Source organism: Heterocephalus glaber, unplaced genomic scaffold, assembly GCF_053883595.1.
Source record: "Heterocephalus glaber isolate CG9 unplaced genomic scaffold, H.glaber_assembly_v1.0 deba00001689, whole genome shotgun sequence".
NCBI lineage: Eukaryota > Metazoa > Chordata > Mammalia > Rodentia > Bathyergidae > Heterocephalus > Heterocephalus glaber.
The window spans coordinates 8,223,332-8,236,332 of record NW_028258414.1 but is presented as its reverse complement, the minus strand read 5'-3'; the positions used below and the strand labels follow the sequence as shown (position 1 = coordinate 8,236,332).

At 37.3% G+C, this 13,001-nt stretch overlaps 1 protein-coding gene across 5 annotated transcripts in view; it reads left to right on the top strand.

Annotated features, from left to right (window-relative positions):
* Dpp8 (dipeptidyl peptidase 8) overlaps positions 1-13,001 on the top strand; it is a 61,595-nt gene that overhangs the window by 28,924 nt on the left and 19,670 nt on the right. For all 5 annotated transcript variants that reach the window (XR_002386439.2, XM_004855618.4, XM_013076235.3 and 2 more), the window contains exons 7-12: positions 2,041-2,151; positions 4,720-4,848; positions 5,513-5,574; positions 7,897-7,997; positions 9,197-9,374; positions 10,246-10,405. Coding sequence is in view for 4 of the 5 variants with exons in the window: in XM_004855618.4 (XP_004855675.2) it covers positions 2,041-2,151; positions 4,720-4,848; positions 5,513-5,574; positions 7,897-7,997; positions 9,197-9,374; positions 10,246-10,405 (741 nt within the window). In the remaining variant the exon portion in view is untranslated. The remainder of the gene's footprint in view (positions 1-2,040; positions 2,152-4,719; positions 4,849-5,512; positions 5,575-7,896; positions 7,998-9,196; positions 9,375-10,245; positions 10,406-13,001) is intronic.

Sequence of the window (13,001 nt, the reverse complement as noted above, 5' to 3'; positions counted from 1 at the left end):
TTGGGGAATGGTGAGGGGCTGTACTGTGGATTGAACCCAGGGCGTTCACACTGAGCTACATCCCAGTCTTTTTTAAATCCCCGGCCCAATCCCAGCCTTTTTTAACTTTTTAGTTTAAGACAGGGTCTTACTAAGTGACTTAGTTGCCTAGGGTGGGTTCGAGTTTGCATCCTTCTGTTATCAGCCTCCCAGAGTGTTGGAATTATAGGCATGTGCCACCACACACAGCTCAATAAGTATAGCTCTTAATAATCGAGGTCTGTAGTAAGTGATAGGGTGATACCAATGGTACTTGTCCTCATATCTAAAGGAGAGCAAAATATAAAATAGATTTGGGGGTGTAGTTTTGGGGTAGTTGAATGATCCAAGAAAATGAAACACTGGTCTTTGCTCTGTTTTTAATTCCAAAATTCAAAGAGCTCTGAAAACAGATAAGTTTTCATTAGCTTGTTACTAAATCTCATTTGGTAGGAAAGCCTGACCTGAACTGCCCTGAGGTTATTTATAATCTTAATCCTACTCAGCTTCCCTATGCATAAGTTTGCTGCAAGAATATTTCGGTATTTGATTACATCTTACTTGATTACTCTGCTGGAGATGTTGCATAATATATAGAGATGCACAATATGTGGAAAATACCTAAAATTCTGAGCTCCAAATACTTTTAAACTCAACATTTTTCAGTTAGGGACTATTGGTTCAGACTATACCTTCATGTCAGACAATATAGAAAATATATATAAGTAAAAATAAAGTCTTGCTTAAGCTGGGTGTGGCAATATGGTGTCTGTAGTCCTAGTACTTGGGAGGCTGAAGCAGGAGGAGCACTTGAGCCCAGCCTGGGCAACTTGAGCCCAGCCTGGGCAACATGTAGCAAAATGCTGTGCCCCCCCAAAAAAAAAACCTTGCCTAGAAAATTAAAATCACAGCTGGACATGGTAGAACATGCATGTAATCACATCACTCTGTGAGACTGAGGCAGGAGGATTGTAAGTTTCAACCCAGCTGGTGCAGTTTAGCAACTGAGTAAGACCCTATCTCAAAATAAAAAAATATTAAGAGGGTTGGGGATGTAACTTAGTGCGAAGGCCCAGGTTCAATCCCTAGCACCAATATGACAATCAATAATAAATAAAAATCAAGCAGTAAGTGAAATATTACTACACATCACTAGATTACACCAAATGTTGGAGAGGAACTTCCATATGTCGGTGGTAAGAATATAAAATAATACAAATATTTTAGAGAACTGCTTGGAGTTTCTTATAAAGTTAAACCTACACCTATTTTATTACCCAGCCATTCCACTCCTAGGTACTTACTCAAAAGAAATGAAAACACATTTCCACAGAAGATTTTATGCAAGAATATTCATAGCATATTTGTTCATAACAGGCAAAAACCAGAATCAGCCTTTCAAATGTCCGTTAACAGATGAGATGATGAAAAAATAGTAGTATAAATACAGTGCAGTTTAGGAATAAATGACTGACACATGAGTAAGAAAGTGTCTTTCCTACTAAATAAAAGTTTTTAAGTGATTTTGTTTTCTTTGGGGGGGGGGTACCTGGGATCAAACTCGGGCCCTTGCGCTTGTGCAGCACCCAGTGAAACCACTGAGCTAAATCCCCGGCCCTGTGATTTTGTTTTCTATGTAAGAGAGTTACAAGTCACCATGACCTTTTACATACATTGGGTTTTTTTGTAATCCTAGGTAAGTGGAAAAAAATACTAAGTAATATTTATAGAGCATCTCCAGGCTGTAAATGCTTTATGTAAATTAACTAATTTAATCCACATAACACCCTGAGAAGGCAGGCTTTTTCTCCCTTTAACAAACAGAATGTTGCATCAGCGTGAGATTGAGTGATTTCCCCCAAAGTCAGACAATAAGTAAATGGTGGAGTCTAGATTTGAACTCAGATTTAGCTCCAGAATTCCCCACTACATTGAGATGCCTTTCAAAGTAACTGAATCATTTTGCTTTGTTTCTATGAAAAGAGAGCTTTTGTTATAATTTTGCCTTTTCTGTTTGTCCAGAGCTTGCTAACATGGAAGAAGATCCCAGGTCAGCTGGAGTAGCCACCTTTGTTCTTCAAGAAGAATTTGACAGATATTCTGGCTATTGGTGGTGTCCAGAAGCTGAAACAAGTAAGGAGCGCAATATGTTATAGGTTGATTAAAGTACTAAAGATTCAGTTGTCAATCAGTTAAGTGTATAGATTCTCAATTTTGGATAACAGATTCTAAAATTTTGACAGATATTGTAGATATTTAGAATATATAGACTATATTTCACCATAATGAATTGCAGTAAAAACAAATATATTTAGTTCAGAACCTCAGAATTTTATTCTCTGTCAGTTTTTCACTTAAAAGTTGGTTTTGATAATTTTGGCAATATTATGGTAAAATATACAATACTTTAATGATTTGCTATGGAGAATGTATGGTTGAGTAGCGAATCTACATGAACAGATGATCAAATCAGTGTAGGAATGGATATGGAAAAGAGGGAAAAATTCCTTTTTTCCGGGTGAATTCAAAAGTAATTCACTGAGGTCAGTGTGGTGGTACACTCTTGTAATCCCAGCATTCTAGAAGGCTGAGGGAGGAAGATCACAGGTATGAGCCCAGCTGGAGCAAATTAGCAACTGAGCAAGACCCTGTCTTAAAATAAAAACAGTAAGAAGGCCCTGGGTTCAATCTCCCATAAAAACAAAAAATAAAAAACTTCCAAAAAACTAGTTTATTTTAAAAAAACCCTAGTTTATTGCCTGATAAATACCTCTCTAAAGCAGTGGGTTGCAAACGTTTTGACTATGATGCCATTTAAAATTTGCTTATAACCAGGTGACATGCGACTGTAATCCCTGCCCTCAAGAGGCTGAGGTAGGAGGATCACCACGAGTTGGAGCCCAGCCTGGGGTACATAATGAGTTCAAGCCAGCCTGAACTATATCATAAGACTCTGTCTCAAAACACCAAAAAAAAATTTTTTTTTTTTACTTATAGTCCAAGCCTAACATATTTTACATATACTGTATAGATAAAGCAAATTTACCCTTGAAGCAATATTTACCCTTGTATATAATGCACTCTGGTACTATTTTTCTTTCCTGTTTGTTATATTTTAAAAATACTGGCTATGACTCATTAGTAGATCAACTAACAGTTTTATAGGTAGTAGTCTAACATTTCTTTTTCTTTTTGTTGTTTTTGTTTTTGGTAGTGATCGAATTCGGGACCTTGTGCTTGTGAGGCAGGCAGCAGCACCTCTGAGCTAAATCCCCAGCCCCTGGTTTTGGTTTTTTGACACAGGGTCTCACTTTGTTTTTGTTTTGTTTTTTTATGGTACCGCTGGAGATCAAACTCAGGACCTTGCACTTTTGAGGCAGGTGCTGGAACCACTGAGCTAAATCCCCGGCCTCCAGGGTCTCACTTTGTAGTTCAGGCTGGCCCTGAACTCAGCATGTAGCCCAGGCTGGCCTCGAACTCAGGGCAGTCCTCCTGCCTCTGCCTCCTGAGTTCTGGGATCACAGGCATATGCCACCACACCTGGCCCTTACCATTTCTTTATTGGACCAAAAGAAATATTTATTTTTAAGCCATACCTTAGATTTAAACATTTTATTTCAAGGTGAAAATGTTCTACCATAGTTAAATTTATTAGCATAAGATTTTGACTTAGAGGGCTGGGGATTTAGCTCAGAGGCACCATGCCTCTGGGGAAAAAAAAAAGATTTTGACTTAGAGAAACCATTCAAAACAAGTGGACATAATTTAAGTAGCATTTTATAGGAAATGTTATAATTTGGGGGGGGGCAGATACCAGGGATCAAACTCAGGACGTTGTGCTTGGGAGGCAGTCGTGGCCCCACTGAGCTAAATCCTTGGCCTTTAAATTTTTTGTGGGGGGGACAGAGTCTCACAATGTAGCCCAGGCTAGCCTCCAACTCATAGCAATCCTTCTGTCTCAGCATCTCTAGTGCTGGATTGTAGGTGTGCGGCACCATACCCAGCAAATGTTATAAATTTAGATTTTTGTTGTTGTCGTTGTTGTTTGGGGGGGGTGTTGAGACAGGATCTTGCTTTGTAGTTCAGGCTGGCTTTGAACTCATGGCAATCCTGCTTCAGCCTCTCAAGTGCTGGGATCACAGGCATGCGCCACCATGACCACCTAAATGTTACAAGATTAATTAAATCTTCTTTCAACAAAGAATGTATTTTAAGATTTACCAGGCCAAAGTCCTTCAAAAATATATTGTACAGGCCGGGGATTTAGTGCAGTGGTATTTCTTTTGGTACCGATGATCGAACTCAGGATCTTGCACTTGTGAGGCAAGCGGCGGAACCACTGAGCTAAATCCCCGGCCCAAGAAAAATATATTTTACCTATTTTAAAGGTATATGTATTTACTCAGCTTTTTCTTCCAAAAAGAATAATCTTTAACCAGTAAAGATGACTTAAGGTAACTCACCTTGCTACCACAAAGACTAGTGATATTTTCATACCTAAAAGACAGCATGAGCTCAGTAGTGATATGTGGCAGAGCCTTGAGTTTGATCCTCAGCACTGCAAATAAATAGATAAATGGCAGCATGTTTCTATATAAATTATTTTTTACTATGAGAAATCTAATACAAGAGGAAATGGTCAGTGATGACTACTGTCTGGAATAATTCTTTTAAATCTTCAATATCTAAATTTCTTTTAAGCTCCTAGTGGTGGTAAAATTCTTAGAATTCTATATGAAGAAAATGATGAATCTGAAGTGGAGATTATTCATGTAACATCCCCTATGTTGGAAACAAGGAGGGCAGATTCATTTCGTTACCCTAAAACAGGTATTGTATTCCACTGACATTTATTTTCATTCATTTTCTTCTAAATAAGATTATTTCTTTTTTTTAAAAAGTGTTATTTCTGTAAAAGTTTAGTATATATCGATCATGTACAGCCTTAGTAAGGATGGTTTGTTGATTAAATGTCACTAAGACTTTTAATTAAGGCTGGTCCTTTTAAATTATTTTCAAAGGTACAGATGCTCACAAAACTGATTACTTCAAGAAATAAGTATCTTCCCCACCAAATAAAGATTTTTAAGTGATTTTATTAGAGTAAATTAATTGTTTTTCTGTTTGTGGCATATCAGCTATAAAAATGCTACAGAATTTCCCTTTATTTCAAACTGACTCTGTGTTTTCAGCCTCTTTAAAAAAAATATACTAAAAAGTATGAATTTGAGATGCAGCTCAGATTCTTGTGTGATAAAGCTCCAGCTGTATGCAATATTACTGACTTAACTAAAGTATAAAGAGGATTGATAGGACAAAGTTAGTTTTTTGGGGTGTTGTTTTGGTTTTTTTTTGTTACCGGGGATTGAAGTCAGGTCCTTGGACTTTCGAGGCAGGCGGCCGCACCACTGAGCTAAATCCCCAGCCCCAAAGACAAAATTAGTTTGAGTAATTTTGAATATGGATTACTATCGATTTACATCTTTTTCTAAAGGCACAGCAAATCCAAAAGTCACTTTTAAGATGTCGGAAATAATGATCGATGCTGAAGGAAGGGTAAGTATAGAATGCAGTGCCGATTTTCTGTGTATCTCTGGACTAGTATAATGAGTCTAGAAGGAGTATTTGATACACTTTATTTTTTTGATTCATTGAACTTGCTTAGATATCTGTGGATCATGATTTTTGTACTGACTTAATTTTCTTTAATTTTAAAAGTAAATTTTATTTTATCCCATCCCCTCCCTCAAGCCCCCTCCCCTACCTATGTACAAAAGCTTTGTTTCCATTTTGACTTAATTTTCTGATTTCAGAACTTTCTGCTGGTCCCAAGATAAGAATATGGGGGTAGACTTATTTACCACTGCTTTCCAATAGTTTTTTTTTTTTTTTTGGTCCAATAGTTTTTCTTATTAATTTTTTTAGTCAGTGTATTTTTAAAAAAGGGGTGGTTGTTGAGTGGCGGTTTCTCTTCTGTCTTGGGTAGATATCTGTGGTGGATTAAATGTGCCCCTTGGGGCCAGGGATTTAGCTTGGTGGTTCCACTACCTGCCTTGCAAGCACAAGGTCCTGAGTTCGATCCCCAGTACCAAAAAAACAAAAAACTCACTTATGGGACTGGGGATTTAGCTCAGTGGCACTGTTGCCTGCCTTCCAAGTGCAAGGTCCTGAGTTCAATCCCTGGTACCTCAAAAAAAACAAAACAAAAAAAATGTGCCCCCTTCCTCTTGTACTGCTGCTCTCCGTCGACATCAGAGCTCCTAAGCTCCACACTCAGCAGGATGAGTTAAAAAGCAGCTTTCTCTGCTAGAATTTTTTTTGGTGTGTGATGATAATGGGGATTGAATCTAGGACTTTGCACTGAGCTACATCTCCAGCCCTTTTAAAATTTTTTATTTTGAGACAGGGTCTTACTGAGTGGCTCAGCTGCCCAGGCTGGGCTTGAATTTGCCGTCCTCCTGCTGCAGCCTCCCAGAGTGCTGGAACTACAGGTGTGCTCCACCTCGCCCAGCTCTTATTAGAATTTTTTTTTTTTAATGTAGCTTTACTGGGATACAATTTACAGATAGTACAGTTCATTTATTTAAAGTTTAAAATTCACTGGCTTTTAGTACATTGACAGAATTGAGCAACTACAGTCAATTTTGTCTACAACTACAGTCAACATTGTCACTTCAGAAAGAAACCTGACATCCACTCAACCTCCCCGTATCCCTCAGCTCTTGGCAGGCACTAATCTACTTTCTGTTTTGTTTGATCCATGTATCAGCACTTCCTCTCTCTTTCTCTATCTCTTCCCCCCAGGGGATCAAAGTCCAGGTCCTCCCACATTCTACTATTCTGCTACTGAGCTACATTTCCTTTATTTCTATTGCTGAATAATACTTCACTGTATGAAATAACACGTTTTATTTATCCATTCATCAGTTGATGGATATTTTTTGGTTGTCCCCTTTTTTACTGTTAGAAATAAAATTACTTGAATACGTATATACAGTAGAAGCTTTTGTGTGGGCTCATATTTGCAGTTTTCTAGGTAACATACCTAGGAGTAGAATTGTTGGATCATGTGATGACGCTTGTTTAATCTTTTCTGGAACTGCCAAATTGTTTTCCAGTCACCCTAAATTTCTAATTTCTTTATATCATCACCAACACTAGTGATTGATTGTCCATCTTATTTATTATAACCATCCTGGTGGGTTTGAAGTGATATCTCATTGTAGTTTTAATTTACATTTCATTAAAGGCCAATGCTGTTGAGCATTTTTTCCTGTATTTACTAGATACTTAAATATCTTCTTTGGGGGACTATTCAAATTCTTTCATCATTTTTTAAAAATTATTTATTTTTAAAACTGTGTTTGTTAGACCTTTAAGGGACAAAAAATTTGCTTACCTGGGTCATTTCATTTGTATATTGCACTTAACATAGACTAAAATATAGGAAACAAAAGACTATTATTTTTCTTGGATACTAGATCCTAAAGTGATTAAATCATGATTATATCAGTTATTGTCAAAGGTTCTGTTAGTATAAACCCAAACAAAAAGCCTTTTAGATTGGCTTTTTTTTTTTTTGTACCGGGGATCAAACTTGGGACCTTGCGCTTGCAAGGCAGGCAGCGGAACCACTGAGCTAAATCCCTGGCCCTAGATTGTGCTTATTCTTGGGGTTAGAAATTTTTTTGTTTTGTTTTGTTTATTTAGGAATAAAAAGCCCTTGTATATGTAACCCTGGACTTACTTTTGTTTTGTGGCTTTTTAGATACCTGAGTCTAGGGTATTCTACTGTTACAGATGATGACTTGAATAGTCTAGTGAGCTAATTATTTTTCTAACGCTATAATGAAATTCCTTTTTTTTCCTTTTTAATAGATTATAGATGTCATAGATAAAGAACTAATTCAGCCTTTTGAGATTCTGTTTGAAGGAGTTGAATATATTGCCAGAGCTGGATGGACTCCAGAGGGAAAACAGTGCGTATGTTAAATTGTGACTTCTTTACAAACAATTTAGGATCCAGAGTTTTAGAAATATCTGTGCTATTAGGTTTGCCATGGGGTGGGAGCTAGAAATGTAAACTTTCAGTGAAGTTATTTCTGCCCTAGAGACGTTTCCTACACTAAGTGGACTTGGGAATTTGTAATCCTATAAGCATACATATAATAGTATGTTAGTTCTCTCACTTAGCCAGTCATGGTTCACAGTGTTGTGGTTAAATTGTGTGACTTAAAGCTCACACATAAAATGTGATAGTTTTTTAAATTGTATAATTTAGGCAGAAATATTTGTAGATCCTTGTAAGTATATATGCCTAATACAGACAGTAGTTTTTCTGAGACTGGCTTTTGTGGATGCTAAAGGGAAAAAAAACAGTTTCAAAGGCCAACCATGAGCCAAGCGTGGTGGTGCACACCTGTAATCCCAGCACTTAGGTGGCTGAGGCAGGAGGATCACCACAAGTTCAAGGCCAGCTTGAGCTACATAGTGAGACCCTGCCCTACCCCCAACAAAAAGGTCAACCACGATTTGGGAAAGTTAAAAACACTTTTTTAAACTATTCAAGCTGGGTACAGTGGTCCATGCCTGTTTGTGCCAGCTACTCTGGAAGCTGAGGCATGAGGATCACAAGTTCAAGGCCAGTTTGGGCAATTTAGGGAGGGCCTATCTCAGAGGAAAAGGACTCAAGATATAGGTCAGCATCCCTGGGTTTGATCCCTTTTACCCCAAACAAGCAAAAAAACGTATTCAGCGTCGGCCCCCAGGGCCTCATGCATGCTAGGCAAGTGCTTTCCCTATGACCTCCACCCTCACTCCTCCAGCTTTACCCCGGACACTGAGGACCTTTGCACTGAGCCAATTTTTAAATTCCTTTTAAAAATATTTATTTACTTGGAAATAAGGTCTCACAAAGTTCTCTAGGCCAGACTCAAACTTGGCGATCATTCTGCCTCAGCCTTCCAGAGTGCTAGGATTATAGGCACACACCACCATGCCCAGCTTCAGGCTTAACTTTTTAAAGTAAGTGTAGAGTATTTTTAATTAGTTATTTATATGTAATAATTTAGTATATACCAAAGCAGTTCTTTCATTGTAATTTTAGAAATAATAGGTATCTAGGAAGAGAATAGGGGATTACTCATTTTCTGAGAGCTTTCTTTATTTGTTTAAATAGTGCTTGGTCCATCCTACTAGATCGTTCCCAAACTCGCCTACAGATAGTGTTGATCTCGCCTGAATTATTTATCCCAGTAGAGGATGATGCCATGGAAAGACAGAGACTCATCGAATCGGTGCCTGACTCTGTGACGCCACTCATTATCTATGAAGAAACCACAGACATCTGGATAAATGTATGGATTTTTTCCTGTACTTGGCTAAATATTTTTCAGGATGCTAAAGCAAATGAAATACACTATATTTGTAGCAAACTATCAAAATGAATTTTTTTTTTAAAGTTTAGAGGAACTGTGAATGTGATTTTCTTAGTTTGAGCATTTCAAATAGGAGCAGTGGTTCCAGAATGGAATAGTTCATAGATAGGAAGTAGTGCCATGGAAATGACCACTCGCTGACCCACATTTGCTCCTAGACACAGCAGGTATTGAGCACTCAGACTCACCTCCAGCGTCAGCTTACTTTGAGAGGGCTTGAAGAGCTGGGTCTAGATAAGGCTCTTGTCTTTCAGGTTGGCAGACTGCACCAAAATATACCGGTTTTTAATTGAATTTAAAATTTTCCATTTTAGCATGAAAGCTTAAACAAGATACAAAATAAATAAACCCAGCTCCCTCCCTAGTTGACTATGGGCTTCATTTTATTCAACTAACATCTGTTTCCTCTCAACTGTTAGAATATTTCTCTTTGAAAAACAAAAGTAAAAAATAATGTTCCTCAACATTTCTGTAGTGAAAGTTATATCATTAAACAAACCTATGCCATGTTTCAAAGATTACAGAGATGCTGAGTAAGAAAAAGCTTTTGGTCATTTTCCTTTCCATTTGGAAACACTTGTCAGTGGAGGAACTCTTTGACTAAAATAAAATAAAATACGAAAGGGCCAGGCAAGAGCTATTATGTTAAATACACCACGTCCCTAGCACTGACAACTATTTATATTTCAAAGTGTATTTATCAAGTAATTCTTCCTTCTCTATCTTAATTGAATTATTTATGTAGTATTTTCATTAATATGTATAGTAAGTTAAGCTATTCATTTTACAGATCCATGACATCTTTCATGTTTTTCCCCAAACTCGTGAAGATGAAATTGAATTTATTTTTGCCTCTGAATGCAAAACAGGTTTCCGTCATTTATATAAAATCACATCCATCTTAAAGGAGAGCAAATATAAACGATCCAGTGGTGGGCTGCCTGCCCCAAGTAAGTTCTTTTTTATTTAAAAAGAAGAAAAAAATGTTGAGTACAGAAGGTGGGAGGGATAGGAGAATATAATATCTCTTTTGTATTTTTTATAAGCATTAGTACTTGTTTCATTAAATTTAATATATAAGTAATACAATTTTAATATGTAAGTTCAGTATACTACATAAAATATATGCACATGTGAAAACAGAACAAAGTTCTTGATGGGTATATAATAAACTATAAATAATGGATAATCTCTGGGAAGTAGAAATACTTATTTTTATATAAAGGGGCCTGGTGTGGTGGTACACTCCTGTAATCTCAGCACTCTGAGAGGCTGAGGCAGTAGGATTGTAAATTCAAGCTCAGCCTGGGCAATTTAGCAACTTAGTGGGATCCTGTGTCAAAATTTTAAAAAGGGCTGTTGATGTACTTGAATGTGAGGGCCCTCTGTTTACAACCTAGTACTGTGCGTGCGCGCACACACACACGCGTCAAAAAAGTGCACACAGCAGAGAGAAAACTAAAGGAAAAAGATATATAGATATATATATAGATATATATATCTATATATATATCTAGAGAGAGAGAGAGAGAGAGAGAAGGGGGGGTCCTGGGATAAGACTCAGTGATAAAAGGGCTTGCCTGTTGTGTATGAGGACCTGGGTTCAATCCCAGCACTCCACAACCAACCAATCAATAAAAACATAGAATATTAGGGCTGGGGATTTAGCTCAGTGGTTTTGTCACCTGCTGCGCAAGCACAAGGACCCGAGTTCGATCCCCAGTACCAAAAAAACCACAAAAACATAGAATATTATATAATTATTACCTACTTCTATGTACAGTAGCTGTTTCTTGTATTCTCTTCATCCTCACAGAACTTAATTTATAGTTAGAACTCTTCAGATTGGCAGAATTGTATTACCTAAAGTTAAATACTATGTTAGCTGATGTTAATTTCTGTTTAAAAAGTGATGGTTAGCTTTCTGGAAAATAATGCAGAATGTATACATAAGCCTAAAAACGGTGAAATAGGGCATGGGGCTGTAACTCAGTGGCATAGCACTTGCCTAGTATGCCCAGGGCCCTGGGTTCCATTCCCAGCACTGCAGAAGTAAAGCAAAAAGGATAAAGTGAAATGGTACCTCAGTTTTTTCCTGGGTTTTTCTAAAACTGAGCTACAATCTTTGACTTTAATAATATAGTTTTAGCACTTTATGATAAATTATGCTTTTTTGCAGGGGGTTACTGGAAATCAAACTCAGGACCTTGCGCTTGCCAGGTGGGCATAGCACCACTGAGCTACAGCCCCGGCCCCTATGATAAGTTATGCTATATGCTGTTTATACGCTGCCATGTGTAACTTAGACTTAACATGACTTTTTTGAAAGTTTGGTAAAATGTGGATAATATTTACCATTTTAGCCATTTTTAAGAGTACACTTTAGACGCAAGGACCCAAGTTTGATCCCCGGTACCAAAAAAAAAAAAGAGTACAGTTTAGAGGAATTGAGTATATTTCTGTTGTGTAACCACCATCACTGTCCATCTCCAGAATTTTTTTCATCTTCTAAAACAGAAACTTCTTATTAAAAATAACTCCCTATTCATCCAGCCCCAGCTCCTGGCAACCACTTTCTGTTTCTGTGAATTTTAACTCTTCCAGGTACCTTATTTAAGAGGAGTTTTACAGTGTTTGTGCTATTGTGACTGGCTTATGTCATGTAGTATTATGTCCTCCAGTTTCATCCAGTAGCATGTGTCAGAACTTTCTTCCCTTTAAGGGAAGAAAAGGGAATACTATTCCATGTATGTATGGCATATTTTATTAGTCCAGTGTCTATTGATAGATAGCTGGGTTGCTTCCATCTTTGGACTATTGTGAATAATCGACATTATTATGTGGACATGAGCATATAATTTTTTGTTCCTGTCCCAGCTTTCAGTTCTTTAGGAGGTTTTATATTCAGAAGTGGAGGGCTGGGGATTTAGCTCAGTGGCGCTGCACCTACCTTGCAAGTACAAGGTCCTGAGTTCAATTTCCAGTACCAAAAAAAAAAGTGGAATTTCTGGGTCATATGGTAATTCCATGTTTGACTTTTTGAAGAACTGCCATACTGTTTTCCATAATAGTTGCACCATTGGTAACACCATTGGTAGTAGCTATACTATTTTACTTTCCCATCAGCAGTACACAAGAGTTTTAATTTCTTTATATCCTTGACAATTTAATATTTCTGAATTTTTTATAAGAACCATCCTAGTGAGTGAGATGGTCTCAATTTCCTAATGATTAATGTTGTCAAATACCTTTTCATATACTTACTGCCAATTTGTGTATCTTTGGATGAATGTCTGTTCAAGTCCTTTGCCCATTTTTAATTGAGTTGCTTTTTTTTTTTTTAAGATGGCCTTTTAACTATCATTTCTCTTGGGAAGCAGTAAGCTACATCTTGAGACTAGCAAAGTAAATGTATCTATGACTCTGCTCCTTTTTTTAGCCTAATTGTTTCAAGGCAGACAAGGTCTTATATATCCAAGATGGGGATTTTCTTTCCTTAGAGCCTTCGTTTATCCCTGAGTATGTAATTGCTCTTACCAGATCTTC